Below are 14,034 nucleotides of genomic sequence, written 5' to 3' on the forward strand. Positions count from 1 at the left end.
GTATCTTGTCTCAGGGGGCAATGGATCCATAGGCAAGGAGTAGAGGCTTCCCTGTTTTTGGAATTCATGGGGAGAAATACACCTGTGTGCTAAAGACATCAGACCAGCTATGTGAGTGCAGGGAGTCCTGCCTGCAAAGAGTCAGAAAATCTGTGTCTTAACCAGATCTGATCATTTATTACCTGTGGTCTGTGTGCCAGTGGCCCTTAAGTGTAAAGCCTTGATTTTTCAAGTAGTTCATGTAGTTGGCAGACTGATGGTTTAGCTGCCCAGACATGAATGACTGCAAGACGTGCAAGAAATTCATCTGGTCAAAAACTCATTTCATAAAAGCCTTTTTTGATGCAAGGCTAGCAGGAAGACTGGACTTTTCTAGCCTCCCTTTTAAAGTGTGTAGGTTTTATGTTCCACTAGACCTGGGGAGCTATGGAGAATCAGGAGGAAGGAGATTGTAAGGAATGGAAATGTCTTGGACTTTTATATAGCAGCCCTTCCCCTGGTTGGGCCAGGAAGTAAGGGATTGTCTGTCCTGCAGGATGACTATAAATCTGATGGTAGAATTTTGGAATAGGGGAGTTAAAATGCGAGCTGTTCTCAAAACTAAAATGTTTTGTGCTAAGGTGCAACAGGCTGCCAATTATTTCCCTTTGTAAGGGCTGAGTTTCTAAGACATGATCAATTTTGGCATCTCTGATGCCAAAAAAAGAGATCTGATAGGTTTTACCTGTGCAGAACACGGGGATTATCTGCTCAGTTCAGAGGTGATCCCAGAGCTAGACAAAAGATGGAATCTTGAGTTTAGCTCTGATAGACCTCCAAGGAGCCATATAAATCTCTTTAAAACCCCAAGTAACCTACCACAAAACTGTCCGAGAGAGATTGCTTGAAGACAGCACAGTTATAAAATACTCTGAAAGGCTGAATACGGTTTTTTCCTCTCTTGTGATATTTGGAGTTGAACTTTAGATTCATCATTTTGAACATGGCCTTTTAAAGTAACTTTCTATTCTGGCCCTGTCATTTTTAGGGCTGTAAAGGAAAACCAAAATGCCAGGGAAGGAGAGGAAATGAAAATGAAGAGTGGGGCTAAACAGTAGGTTTTGATCATCTTTGCAAGAAGTGGCATCATCTGTGAGAACAAAAGTCTTCAATTGCTGCAACTGGAGACAGCTTTTAGTCTCCAATTCTATTTTGCCCTGAGCTAGCCAGCCAAATAAAAACAGCAACATAAATCACTGCTGGCAGAACTAAGCAGTTACGCAATGTCCAGTGCACCACATGCCTATTTTTAGATCAGTTTTACACTAGCAGAATTTACTTTATGAAATCTAAAAAGAATGTCTGTTCAGAGGCTGAGGGATAAAGACGGTATTTAGAAAGTGCAAAATGTAAAAACACTTCGTACAAGGATGCTCTAGCAAGCCCTGCTTTGGCAATACTGATATTCTTTCAAAAATGTTGGCTCATTCAGGCATGCTAATGAAGACTAGGGGTTTTTTTTCATCAATAGCCCCTTGAATTTCTAATGTGCAATTGCTGTTTGAATGGTTAGCTGTGTTCCCTTTACCCAAACAGCTGAACATCAGACTCGCATACAGTACTTGTTATCCAAGACCAGATGTGCCTCTTCTCTCCTTTACATTTGACTTAATTCTCTTACTATTGTAATTCTGCATTCGTTTGTACCGTGTATAATCTTGTTCCCAAAGCTTTTTGTTCAGATTCAGAATGGGCAATGATTGGGAAAAGTTTGACCTTTCAGCCTTAAGATATTCTAGCAGATGAAACACAGTCTGCACAGTTAATGTATCTCTGGGATTTCTGCCATAATTTTGACAGTTTTCAATCATGTCTTGAAACAGATTAGTATTCTGAATGTTGCACAATCTGTACTGATCTTTTTCCCCCCTAAACCTTTCTTCTAGGTGACAACCTCGATGCTATCCATGACATAACTGTGGCGTACCCCCAAAACATTCCTCAGACAGAGAAGCACCTTTTGAAAGGAAACTTCCCAAAGGAGATTCACTTCCACGTCCAGAGATACCCCATAGACACAGTGCCCACTTCCAAGGAGGAGCTGCAGCTTTGGTGCCGGCAGCGCTGGGAAGAGAAAGAGGAGAGACTGCGACACTTCTATGAAGGTGGAAGATGCTTCAGTGCCACTGGGCAAAGCATTGTCCCGCCCTGTAAATCCGAGCTCAGGGTCCTGGCGGTGAAGTGCGCCTCGCTCCTCTACTGGACGGTGTTCCCGCTGGGAATGCTGGCTCTGCTCTACCTGTACAGCTTTGCACAGTGGTACTTTGCAGCCATGATCATCTTCTTCGTTGTGCAGCAAAAGATATTTGGTGGGCTGGAACTCATTGAACTCGCTTGCCATCAGTATTTTAAAAAGCAACAGAAATTTCACGACACAAAAGTAAAAATCAATTAGTTCCGGGGCGAAGGAAGGGTGGTTTTGAGATGCCCTGCAAATTTTATGCACCGGGAATAATTTTTGCATGAGAAGTGTCTTTTACTACCGCCATTGTTAGACATTTGCACACGATTCTGTGAAGAGAAAGAAAAATGTTAGTTATTGCTACACGTGAAAATGGTAGTTTTTAATCTCTGAATGTAATTTCAACATTGCTCTCACAAGCAACTAGCAACTGTATTCTGCTGTCATTAAGAAAAAAATTGCTGGATTACTGAACAATCATAAGGACATTAATAAATGTGATGTGCGCTGAAGTTTCATGTAGAAACCCAAACAGTTCAGCAAAGAGAGGCAGATGTATGATTTCTTTAGAGTGACATTGGTGTGAAGTAAGCACTGAATTTGGAAAACTGGTAAGTTTTGACGGTAGATAAAAGTCGAAGGAGAAATTGTTCTGTTTCTTTTTTCTATTTCAAATATTCAAACTTATTTTGTAGTATTATTTTTGCATAAGCTTTTCCAAACACTACTGAACCTACCAACTATTCAACTATTCTGGCTTGGTCACTCAGGAGGATTTTTAAGCCTTGCAGTCTTGTGTCATACTACAGAAATCAGTACAGTGCTCACTCTGCCTCCATTTAAGTGTTTGCTGATTATTTAATAGACCTGTGCAGCTAAATTTTTATCTCTCGCTCTGTTTCATACTGTTCTAGTCTCCCTGTTAGCTGTGGGAGACTCATTCCTACTGTAGTGTGCAGAGCTGCAGGATAGGGGAGCTGGTTTTTTATTGGTTTATTGGTATTTTTTTTCTCACAGAGGCAAAAATAGCTGTCTCTGAGTAACTGGAAAATGTTTTTAAAAAAGCCTTCCTTGTAACCTTGTAGACATTCTTTGGTTGAAAACATTTTATTTAGTTTTCAGAATAGGCAAGATACTACTTTTTTTTTTTTTTCTAGTATTAATTTTGGTTTTCACATTGTTTCCTTTGGCATTTCATGTTGCCATGTACGTAAGCAGGAAGATTGCTTGTTCTTGTGAGACAGACCTGTTGAAATGCAATGGTTCTCTCCTTGGTGGTACAAGAGATGGGTTTGAGTTTTGGACTTAGCGCAGGGAACAGCTGCATCTTCCCTTTGCATACTGGCTTTGTTTCCTGATGACATAATTACTTTTTCAACCTCCTTCACAACTTTTGGTACTTTCCCTTATTTTCATGACATTCACAAAACCTGAAGGCGTAAACTCAGGCAAGGCACTTTGCCCTTGTCATATATAATAAAAGTAATGTTCATGCTCACCTAGAAAAAGACAAAATCATTGCCAGCACTTCCTAGATACTTCAGGTCTTCAGGTTAAATTGTTCTGCAACCTCCAAAATTTTAGACAACTTGAACAATTGTATTGCTGCAAAACCTTCCTGACTTACTAAATATTTGTTTTCTATTGCATGAGGGCTTGTTTGAGCTGGACCTAGATGGCCTGGCTCCATTTGTTGAGTGGCGTGGCCATGAAATGTGAAAGTCCAGAGTGCAAAATGTACCTCGTACTGTGCTGTGTGTCTCAAGTGTTGGGTCAGCATGGTGGACACACCTGTTTGCTTCTAAATTACAACACTAAGCATGTTGTCTAATGTGTTTATTTTAAAGACCATTTTTTTGACAAATCACCAGCCTCTATTCAACTGTCCCTTGCAAGGTGACAAGTCTTTTTTAATCTATGCTTATAATAACTAATTGTTTATTATGTGGAAAGTACTTGAAGCCATCTGGTTTACTCCAAATTTTTTAATCCCTTTTTTCTTAAAAATAAATAAAAGTAGGTTTATATTTAGGGTTATATTGCTTAATTATTTTTTCATGTTTGTATTTGTGTACCTGACAACTGGTGTTGCATTGTCATGAGTGGAAGGAGGTCTTTTTTTAAAGCAGTTCTGTGATATCACAGGCATGGTTGCAGCTTAAACTTCCATAGCCTGTCTTTTCTTCTGCCAATACCCTGCACATTCAGGTAACCCACTGCAAAGGAAAACCTAAAAACCTCATTTGTGGTTAATGCAGAGGAGACCTAAAAGGCTTCTTCCAGTCTGTCCTGAGCCACAGCTGTGCTTTCATACAGGAGTAACCACAGCCAGCCTACTCCAATAGCCTTAACATCATCTTCAGGAATGACTTCAGAGGACAGGTTCCATGAGTTGGTGACATCAAATACCAGCTACGCTTTTCTCGGTTGTTCAGAGAACTTTGTGGTGTCATCAGATGTACCAAGAACATCAGTGTGAGTCTTGGTCCTGGCACAGTGCCAGATTTATGTCTCTGTGTAATTAAAGTTGGGTTCCAAAAATGAAGTCAGTGCAATCCATCATTGACCCTTACAAGTGATTTCCTCCCAGCTGGACCCAACATGTAAACTATTGTAATGTGATAAAAACATTCTGCAAAATCTGTAATTCATCTTCCTCCCTCGTGTGTTTGGATCAAAGAGAAAGAATAATCCACTTTTCAGCTGTTAATGTCATGTTTGCAGTGCCCAACTCCATGATGCAGAGTGGGTGGTAGGTGAAGAGTCCTCTCACAGAGAAGGATGTTGGCTTTGTGTTTGATATAGATGTTTAGATTATGTGCATCATTTTTCAGGTCAATTAGAAATGCAAGATGGGAAAAATGTTGAATAAAAACTAAAAGTTTTGTGGATGGAGAAGCTTCTTTGTTTAAAAAGTGATTAAGGAACTGGGGGAAGATTTTTCTGTGAATGCTTTTTTTCCCTCTGGTGAAAATGTAGCTTTTTAATCAAAAGGTTCTGATATACAGATTTCTTGGAGACTACTTTGTTCCTACCCTGTCTCCCTTTTCAAAGATCACTAAGCTGGCATTTAAGGACTTGGCATTGCTGGGTTTACAATTAGACTCAGTGATCTTTTCTCACCTAAATCATTCTGTGATTCTGTGCTGGATGAATCACTTGGAAATTTTTTCAATGCTGTTGGGATAAAGGTGCTAGTACTCCAGGAATCACATAGCCCTCTTCCATGGGACATGGATTGGCACTGGGTCTCATCTCACTCAGCAGCAGGTTTGTCCCAGTTCACCTTCTCTTGTAGTCCCAGCAGCTGCCCCTCTGAGCTCTGTCTGCAGGGCCTGCAGGTCTTGCTGGGTCTTGCATACATTGTTTGGGATCAACGCTGTGCTTTAAGGATGCTGCTCCCCTTTGTTCAATCAAATGTTTCCTCATCAGCATCAGGGGGTTTCTTTCTCTCTGCTCAGAACAGAAGTTTGAAATCCTGCCATCTCTGTGTGTCATCAGGCTCATCTGGGTAGCAGGATGTCAGACCAAGATGTTTTTCTCTTGACTTCAAAGCTGCAAGGCCCAAAGCTGGTCTGTAAGGTGTTGTCTTGATCATAGGAAATGTAGTTCCTAGTTTTGTGCATTGCATCAAATGGTGTTGTTTAAAAAAGATCTGTGTTTTGATAACTTGATTTTATATGTGCACTGTGTGAAAGGAAACACCAGGACACTACAAACCTACAGAAAGCCTTAGTTTTCAGATTTCACTGATGATATTATTAGAATGTTTTAACCATGTACCAGTTACTCTACAGCAACAATAAAGACCTGAAGCATTGCATGTGTTTAATTTTGCTGTTTTCTTTTTACTGCACCTGTAAGGAACAAACCTTGTCTTCAATCATATGTCTGGCTGGCTGGCTTGGGCAGACTGGTGTCTATTTCCATGCTTGACTTATGGATTGTGGCTCTTGAGGGAGGAGAACCCCTCATCTCTCCATGAGAGTCTGGAAAAGGCTGCCTGGCTCTACCCTCCCTTCCACTTTCTTCATGTAAAGAGGCATAGAAACCTTTGAGTGTATAAGAACTACAGCTCAGCTTTAGCCTTGCTGTGCTGCTTAACCAGGATTGCTGAAGAATAACCTGTCTTAGGTAGTGATAGGTGGGTATGTCCTCCATTTTAGCTGTATTCTGTTACCTCCCATGTAATTACTGACACACAAAACCATCTATGGCAAGGTTCACATTCCTAGAGGGCCTTTCTTTAATGTAACTTCAGGTCACAGGGCCCTTGAGTTCTCTCACCATTGCTTGAGTGCTAATCCGGTGTGGGGACAGAGGGCTGTGTTTCTCAGCTCCTCATTACCCAGTGAGAATAGCCTGGCTGTGCTAGCCCTAGGGAAATACCCACATCTCCAGCAGGGATCCTGTGGCAGAAAGAAGAAACAGAGACCCTGGTAGCAGTTTCTGCAGCTGGAAATTACATTGGCCATGTCTGTATATGCTCAGAGCATTCAAATCCTTTCCGCAAAGTCAAAATTAATGACTTGTCACTCTCCAAAGGTGGTTGTCTCTTCCTCTTGGTTTCCTCAAAATTATGCAATGAAAAAATGTATTTCTCTGTCTTACCTGTCCTTACAGAAAACATTAGTAATGGAGGCCAAAGCTTTCACCCTCCAGCTGCCCCAAACCTCTCCTTTGCAGCTCCATATAATGAGGAAAGGTGGTCTTATTTCCTGAGGAAATGGGAACTTAGAATCACACTGCAAGCGATCTCAAGCAGACAATGCTCCTGAGCAGGGAGCACGGTCTGTGCTTATAACTTGGTTGGGTCACTGTCACCCTAGAGGGTTTGAGCTGAGGCATGGGGGGAGAGAGAGTTTGCCTCTGTCCTTGCTGGGCAAGCAGTTTTATCAGGAGTTGATATCAGGCCCCGAGTTTTTAAGTAGATGTTTTTGTTCCATTACAGCAGGGCCTCCAGATGGTTTGTCATCCCTTTTCTGGAGTTCTTTGTCTGGGAGGACTGTTTCTCATGTGGGCATTGCTGCTCTCAGTAGAAGATGGGGAGTGTTTGCTGCATCTGAGGTTCTTCCTGCTGGGCTGCATGGGAGAGGCAGATGTGGAGGTGCAGGTAAGTGTCATGGTTTTGGTGGTCAGCAGTGTCTTCCCTGCATTTCTCTCTCCACCTTGCTTTCCTGAGGGAGGAGGCGAGGGCCCCTTCACCCACAGCTTCAGGGGCAGAGAAGCACCTTCAGCTTTACCAGAGAGAAGAGCTGAAGGGGCTGAGGCCTCAGCATTGCTTCTGCATCCCCAGGACAGGTAGCAAAGGAGGATGAGCTGCTGCATGGTGTGAGAGCACGAGGAACTGCTGTGGGAGGAGCAGGAGGCACAGCTTTCTGCAGAGCCATAACCTGGCACAAACATCACTGCTGGGTCTTGCCCTCTGCCCCCTGCACTATTTATTCCCCTTCCTTCAAGGCTTGCTTTGCTCTTTGAACAGCTGGGTGTCCTGTCAGCCAGGGGAATGGATGTAGATTAACACTGAACCCAAAGAGGAGGGAAATGTTAGGGATAACAGGATAGAGGTGCTAGGGAAGGTGTTGGCTCCTGCCAGTGCTGGGTGCAGCTGTTGGGAGCATGTCTTCCTGGTTTAGAGGCTGAAGGAAAATGTCTGTGTTAAAATACTTCTTTACTTAAATGTCTTTTGAGAAAGTGAGAAGAGAAAGAATATCCAGCATAGGGTGGTTCCCAGCAGGACCATTGGACTGCCCTAGGAATCTCTCTGTTCTCTCTGACAGGCTGCCCACCAATGCTGGCATTGCCTGTGTGCCCCTGTAGCTACTCAGACTGCTGTCTCCTCTCTCTGCTCACATTTCTCACTTGATGTCCTTCTATTAGAGATATGCAAATGGCTCCTCCTGCTTCTTTTCCTGTCAGTTGTGCAAGACCCTGAGTTCTTTAAGGATAGAATAATCCCTCAATGTCAGTAAGATTCCCACTGGTAGGATGGGAAGCTACCCCCTTTCCAGGGAAGTTTGCAAAATCATTTGGAACAGTGCTGCCTTATGCAATCCATGTTTTGCCTGGCAGCCAGGTGCTTCCTCACCTTCCTGGCAAGAAGCTGCCTCATCATCCCCCTCCCCACTGGCACAGTAAGTTTCCCTTCCCGATTATCCACTGAAATTATTCAAGTGGAGTTGTTCTGCCTGCTGGTAGGTCCCAAGGTTTGCTTCCTACAGCTTTTCACCCCCTGCCAGTGCTGTTCAAGGAGCTCTCTGAAACTCAGCTCTGAACTCACTTCATTCAAGTGCCCTTTTTATAGCTACCTAAGCAAAGGTCCCCACTTTCCCAGGGTGCTTTGTGATGGGCACAAATGATCAGTCAGTGGGTCGGCCTCAAGGTCACAGCAGGGAAACCTTCCAGCACTTGATGATCAGAAAAACATGCAGAGTCCTGGACATAGGCAGGTCAGGGTCTGAAATTGTGGTGCTTCTCACAAGCCTTAACACCAATCCCTGCAGGAGCAAAAACAGCATTTAAAGGAATTGCTCTAAACCTCTCTTGGCATCTTGGCAGCAAACAAAACTTTTGTGATTCCTTTATTGTTCTATGCCTTCCCTTCTCCTTTCTCCCTCCAAGGAGTAAGATATGAGAAGGTTTTGGGACACCCTCTGTCGCTTGAAGCGGGAGAATAATGATGCTGGAGCCACTGTCCTACATGGATCAGGCTGTGCTGGCCAAGTTCACAAAGGAGAAGTTGAGGATTGCTTGACACTGCAGGCTCCTTGCACTTGTCTGTCCCTGGAGACACACAAGGAGAGAGATTGGGTCCAGTTCCTCACCTACACTGGGCTTTGGTGTGGGCACCTGACCACTCATTCATCTGCATGAAGAACGTGAGATCCTCATGGCCAACACAAGTAGAAAGGGACATGGAGCATCATTCCACAGGATCTCAGAGCTTCAGCCAGCCTGGGAAAGGACCTGCTGACCAGCAGCCCTCAGGTGGCCTTGGTGCTCTTAGCAGAGATGCTATGAGTGATGTGGGCCCAGGGCAGGGACAGAGCACAGGCACCTTTTTGCAAGGCAGGACTCTGTCTGGCACAGGCTCTAACACTCACCTGTGGGTTTGCTGCTGCATGTCCATCTGGGACAAGTATTATTCCTGGTCCCAGGCCTTGGCTGGGACAAGGGCAGGACAGCGCAGGATGCAGCAGGATAATGGCAGCAAATGCCACATTGCCAGCAGCAGTGAGGGCTGGCACAGAAATTCCAGCTACTGCAACCCAGGGGGCTGCCTGGGCCTGTCCCTACCACATGCTCAGCACTTTCCCCCCGCTCCAGGAGTTCATCCTATTGTCTGACACAGCTGGGAGTTGTTGTCCAGCTGTGATCTCTGCTCTCTCACAGTTCCTGCTCCTGCACCATGTGAAGGATGTTGTGTGGTCTCAGAATGTGGGGTGCCTCAGCCTTCATGCCCAGCCTGGCTTTAAATTAAGGTGTTGAAGCTCCTGGATTAATCTGGTGTCCTTCTCTACTCCTGCACTGGGATGAGTGACCAGGGGCAAGGCAGCTGGCTCAGGCCTCTCTGGTCCATCACAGGGCTCTTGGAGCAGGGCAAGGGCAATCCTGATCCCGTGGTCACTCTGTGGCCAGGTGTCACATCCAGTGGACATCTCCAGCCTCTCTCTACAGATGCTGTGCTCCTCTAGAGGTTTTGCTTTTTGCCTGCACTGGCGAAAGGGAGATTCTTTTCCAGAAGCCCCTGAGGGGCAGCACAGGAGATGTTTTATGCAAGATCACAGCAAGGCATTCAGGTCTGCCTCCTCACAACATGTGAAGGTTAAAGGCAGGCTCTCAGCTTTCCTCTGCTAATGACAGAAAGTGCTTTGTGAGTGAGAGAGAGCATAATTAGGGATTAATGAGAAAGGAGCCTGTGGTTTTATTACCCATTGGACATCAGTCCCGTGGATGAACAAGAGAGGTTGCATTAACTGCTTCCTGCTGAGTCCTTCCAGCAGGAAAGTCCTTAGCAGACTTTCTGCATCATTTAAGGACAGGAGGTAGAGGAGGGCACTGCAGGCAAGGAGTGCTGAGGCTTGGTGTCCCCTGCTGGAGGCTGGGACAAGCCCCAGATCCGTGGCCCCACAGGGGGACTGTGGACCTTGGGGCAAAGACCTTGGACTCTACTGTTGGCTCTGCCACTGCCCAGTGGCATGTGTCACACACCTGCACCCCAGGTGGTTCAGCAGGACTGGAGACATCTCCTCCTGACAGCATGTCAGGAGAGGCACAGTCTGGGTGCAAAACAGGGCTATTTGCTTGTGTGAAGGTCAGAGCAGATCCCACCACTTTGGGATGAGCCTTCTTCCCCCCGCTTCAGCCTGAATCCAACAGTGAGGGAAGCTGGAAGGGACCAGATAAAGACAGGAATAAAACCAGGGAGGTTAAACACCTGATCTTGAATTAGCTTCATCATTCCTAGCCATTGCATAAAAGCTATTAAAGTTATTACAGGACATGCTGGATGCTGGCACAGCAGGAACAACAAATATAAGTAGAGTGGTCATTGTCATAAATATCCCTCAAGCTGTCTTGACAGCCCTCTGCCATCATGATGCTGCTCGCAGCCAGCCTGGCTGAGCGGTGCCAAACCATGGCTGCAGCTGATGGGAACAGCTCCTTCTCTCCCTAAATGACACAAGGGTTGCATCCTCAAGGAAAGAAAGTTCCTGCTGTGGGGCAGACCTGCTTTCCCTGGCCTCTCTCTGCAGGGATCTTGCTGCAAGTGCCACAAGGAACCAGAGGCCAGGATTTAAAAACCATGGCACAAAAAGAAATCATCCCATTTGTACATGCATTTGTCAAGTCTATTAATAATGTGCTTCACACTATACTTTGAATGCTGTTTTTAATGATTGCTCTGCATTTTACCACTCAGCCATTGCAGTCACATCCAAGTCCTAAAGTTATCAGACATTCATCTTGTAAGATCACAGCCTGACTCCTGATATCTCACTCCTTGATACCAAGGCATCTTTACTGCCAAGCACATGCACTTTTCAAGCCTGACACAGCACACAGGTAGGTGCTTTTGCTGCTCTGTTAGCTAAGCCAGGTGTCTGTTCCACTGACACACCATTGCACCCCCTCGGTATAAGTCCTTGGGTTACTCCTCGTCTGCCAAAGGCTCTGACACATCCAGCTAGGAAACAAAGCCAACTTTTAGCTCAGTGTCTCCAAATTCTAATCCTCCCACTCTACCACATCTCCCCAAGCAGAGGGGAGAATTAGAAAGAGGGGCCTTGCCCCCCACACCAGCAGTGATGGGCAGAGTGGAGAGGCCGCCCTGAACCTGGACTACTTCCAGGGCCATGGACCCTCACTGAGTCAGTCTTTAAGATGATGCAGCAGGAAGTCATTGAAAACAGAAAACAACGGAAATAAAATGGAGAGCAAGGCATCCATTCACACCCTTGGCAGAGGCATTTCTGTTCCTGGTCCCTGCCCGCCTGCAGGGAGGACGGATGCTGCTTATTAGACAGATTATGTAATTGAAGTGGTCTATATTTATCAGAAGAGCATGGCGTGCACACCTCGAGGGTCAGAAAGCCCAGCAGTTTGGAGAACATTAGCTCCCCTAATGAATCAGCAGAGAGAAAGACCTAAAAATATGACTCGGCTGCAGAAGGACATCATCGGGTGGCTGGGGGGCCAAGGTCAGGGGGCCCTGATGTGCCTTTCCTGCTCTGGCTGGAGTGGTGATGATGTGCTCAGATGGTCATTGCCTCAGAAAAGGCAAAGTCCACTTGTGCTAAACTCCTTTCAAACTTTGGCTGTGGTGTTGGATTTTGAGCTGTGCCTAAAGGAGAAGGGAGAGCCCCCCAATCCATGCCATAACCTCTGTATTGTAAAGTCAGCCTCTTTTTCGCATCATTTTCCCTCAGATCCCGAAACCTTAGCACTCGTGGGATCTATCCTCCTTTTTAGGGCATAGAACCACTAAAAATGGTAGATTTCCCTCAGGGTCAGGGTAGTCCTTAGCTGGTCCCAGACATGGAGGCTGGTTTGTGCTCCCTGGGCCGAGCCCTGCTGTGAGGGCTGATCAGACATGAGTTTTGTGCCTGCTCCTCAGCGCTGGAGAAACTCAGGGCAGGCTCTCCTTCATCATTCTCAGTGCCCAGCCTTCAGGAGCAGCTGTGCCACCCCACAGTCCCCCAGCTGTCATCACAGTGGGGAAGCTGCAGCACATCAGCAGTGGCCCACAGTCACCCTGCATCAGACTGGAGCCACTGAGGTGAGCCAGCAGCTGGAGGGGTGCTCCTGCTGTTTGCATGGATGGAGATGTTAGTGAGAGTTATTTTTAGGGAACTGGAGAGGGTGGAAGGAAATAACAGATAGTCTTTGTTTTCCTGGTTTCTTCTATTTTAAGTGACTTTGTTTGCCTGTGGTGCCTGGGAGCTCAGCTCAGTACCCTGGTTTACTCAGGGCATAGGCAAACAGTGGCCCTTAGCCCATGCTGTGTTTGTGCAGTGTCCACAGTGTCATTTACCTTTATAAGATCCTGAATACTGTGCCCTGGATCAAATTCTGTCTTCTTGTAGACAGGTTGGTGGACCTGCCTGCTCGGGGCAGAGAGCACAGCCTGGACACCCAGTCTGCTCCCTGAGACTGGCCATGGCCCCAATAGCTGTGCAGTCTGCCACATCCCCAGTAATGTTTTGGTCCTTGACTTCACATGATTCAAATGAGCTCTGAGCCCTACCTACCACTTGGCAGGCACTAAAACTATAGGGGGGTATATTTACCCCTCTATGTCATTTATATCATTAGGTTGATTTATCAAAGCTGCTTAGTGACCCATGGCAGCCAGGGCTGATGTCCCTCTCAGTGGGCTTTGCAGAGCAATGGTACTTGATTCAAATGCTGCACTCCCAGAGGTTCCTTCTGATCCACCTGGAACTTCCATGCTTTGTTATGCTTTGGAAAAGCTTGGTCAGAAAGTGCTTTCTTCTTGGTATTCTTGTGTGATTCTGAAGAACAGGTCTGCCCCATGGAATCAGGGTGGAGTTACCTACAGGAGCAGTACAGCTTCCCTACTGCTTCAGTGGTATAAACCAAGCCTTGAGAGGTTGATCCTGCTGAGCTCTGAGGAGCAGCAGTGTCTGGGGCAGTACAGGAAGAGGTCAGAGGGAAGAGCTCAGGGGACGGAGAAATGCAGGCAGTGCGGTCGCTGGGTCGGTGCTCCATGTGGAGCTCTGCAGTCAGGCACAGGCTGGGATCCTGTTCCCCACACCTGGAGATGCTGGCAGCCCTGATGGTGAGCCCAGGATTCTGGAGAAGGACCAGGAGGTGAGCACCAGTAGTCACATCAGTGCTGTGGGCCCAGGGCACTCGTAAGGCACATCTGTGTTGTGCAGAGTCTCAGTCCTTCCTTCAGCGTAAAACTTTGGTGCGTTTAACATAAACCACGGGAGGATGTGCTCCCATCACTCTTCCTTCTTGTCTGTGGGATCTCTGTGGTCACTGCAAAGTCAACCCAATGCCACTGGGTCAGTCCTCTGGGATCTCTGTGGTCACTTCAAAGTCCACCCAATGCCACTGGGTCTGTCCTCTGGGCTCTCACTTGGTCAAGCACCTGGGTGCCACCTCCTCTCTTTCCCAGAATGTCACTGGCTGAGGCCAGGCCCAACCCCCCACCACATGGATGCACTGGCCAGCAGCCCTGGCCTCTCTAGGATCGGGCTCTGTCCCACAGCAAACAAGGAAAAGAACAGATTCAAACATAGTTGTGGGGCTAGTCTGTCCACTGCATATTTCCTGAGCAAGGT

General features: G+C 46.3%; 1 protein-coding gene across 9 annotated transcripts in view; it reads left to right on the forward strand.

Annotated features, from left to right (window-relative positions):
• The window catches only part of LCLAT1 (lysocardiolipin acyltransferase 1), a 111,964-nt gene extending 105,920 nt beyond the window's left edge, over positions 1 to 6,044 (forward strand). For all 9 annotated transcript variants that reach the window (XM_085575818.1, XM_085575815.1, XM_077781927.2 and 6 more), the window contains one exon: positions 1,926 to 6,044. In XM_085575818.1, the coding sequence (XP_085431944.1) occupies positions 1,926 to 2,434 (509 nt within the window). In that variant the 3' untranslated portion in view covers positions 2,435 to 6,044. The remainder of the gene's footprint in view (positions 1 to 1,925) is intronic.
• The last annotated feature ends 7,990 nt before the right edge of the window (positions 6,045 to 14,034 follow it).

Source organism: Lonchura striata, chromosome 3 (genome assembly GCF_050655825.1).
Source record: "Lonchura striata isolate lonStrDom1 chromosome 3, ASM5065582v1, whole genome shotgun sequence".
In the NCBI taxonomy this organism is placed as follows: Eukaryota; Metazoa; Chordata; class Aves; order Passeriformes; family Estrildidae; genus Lonchura; species Lonchura striata.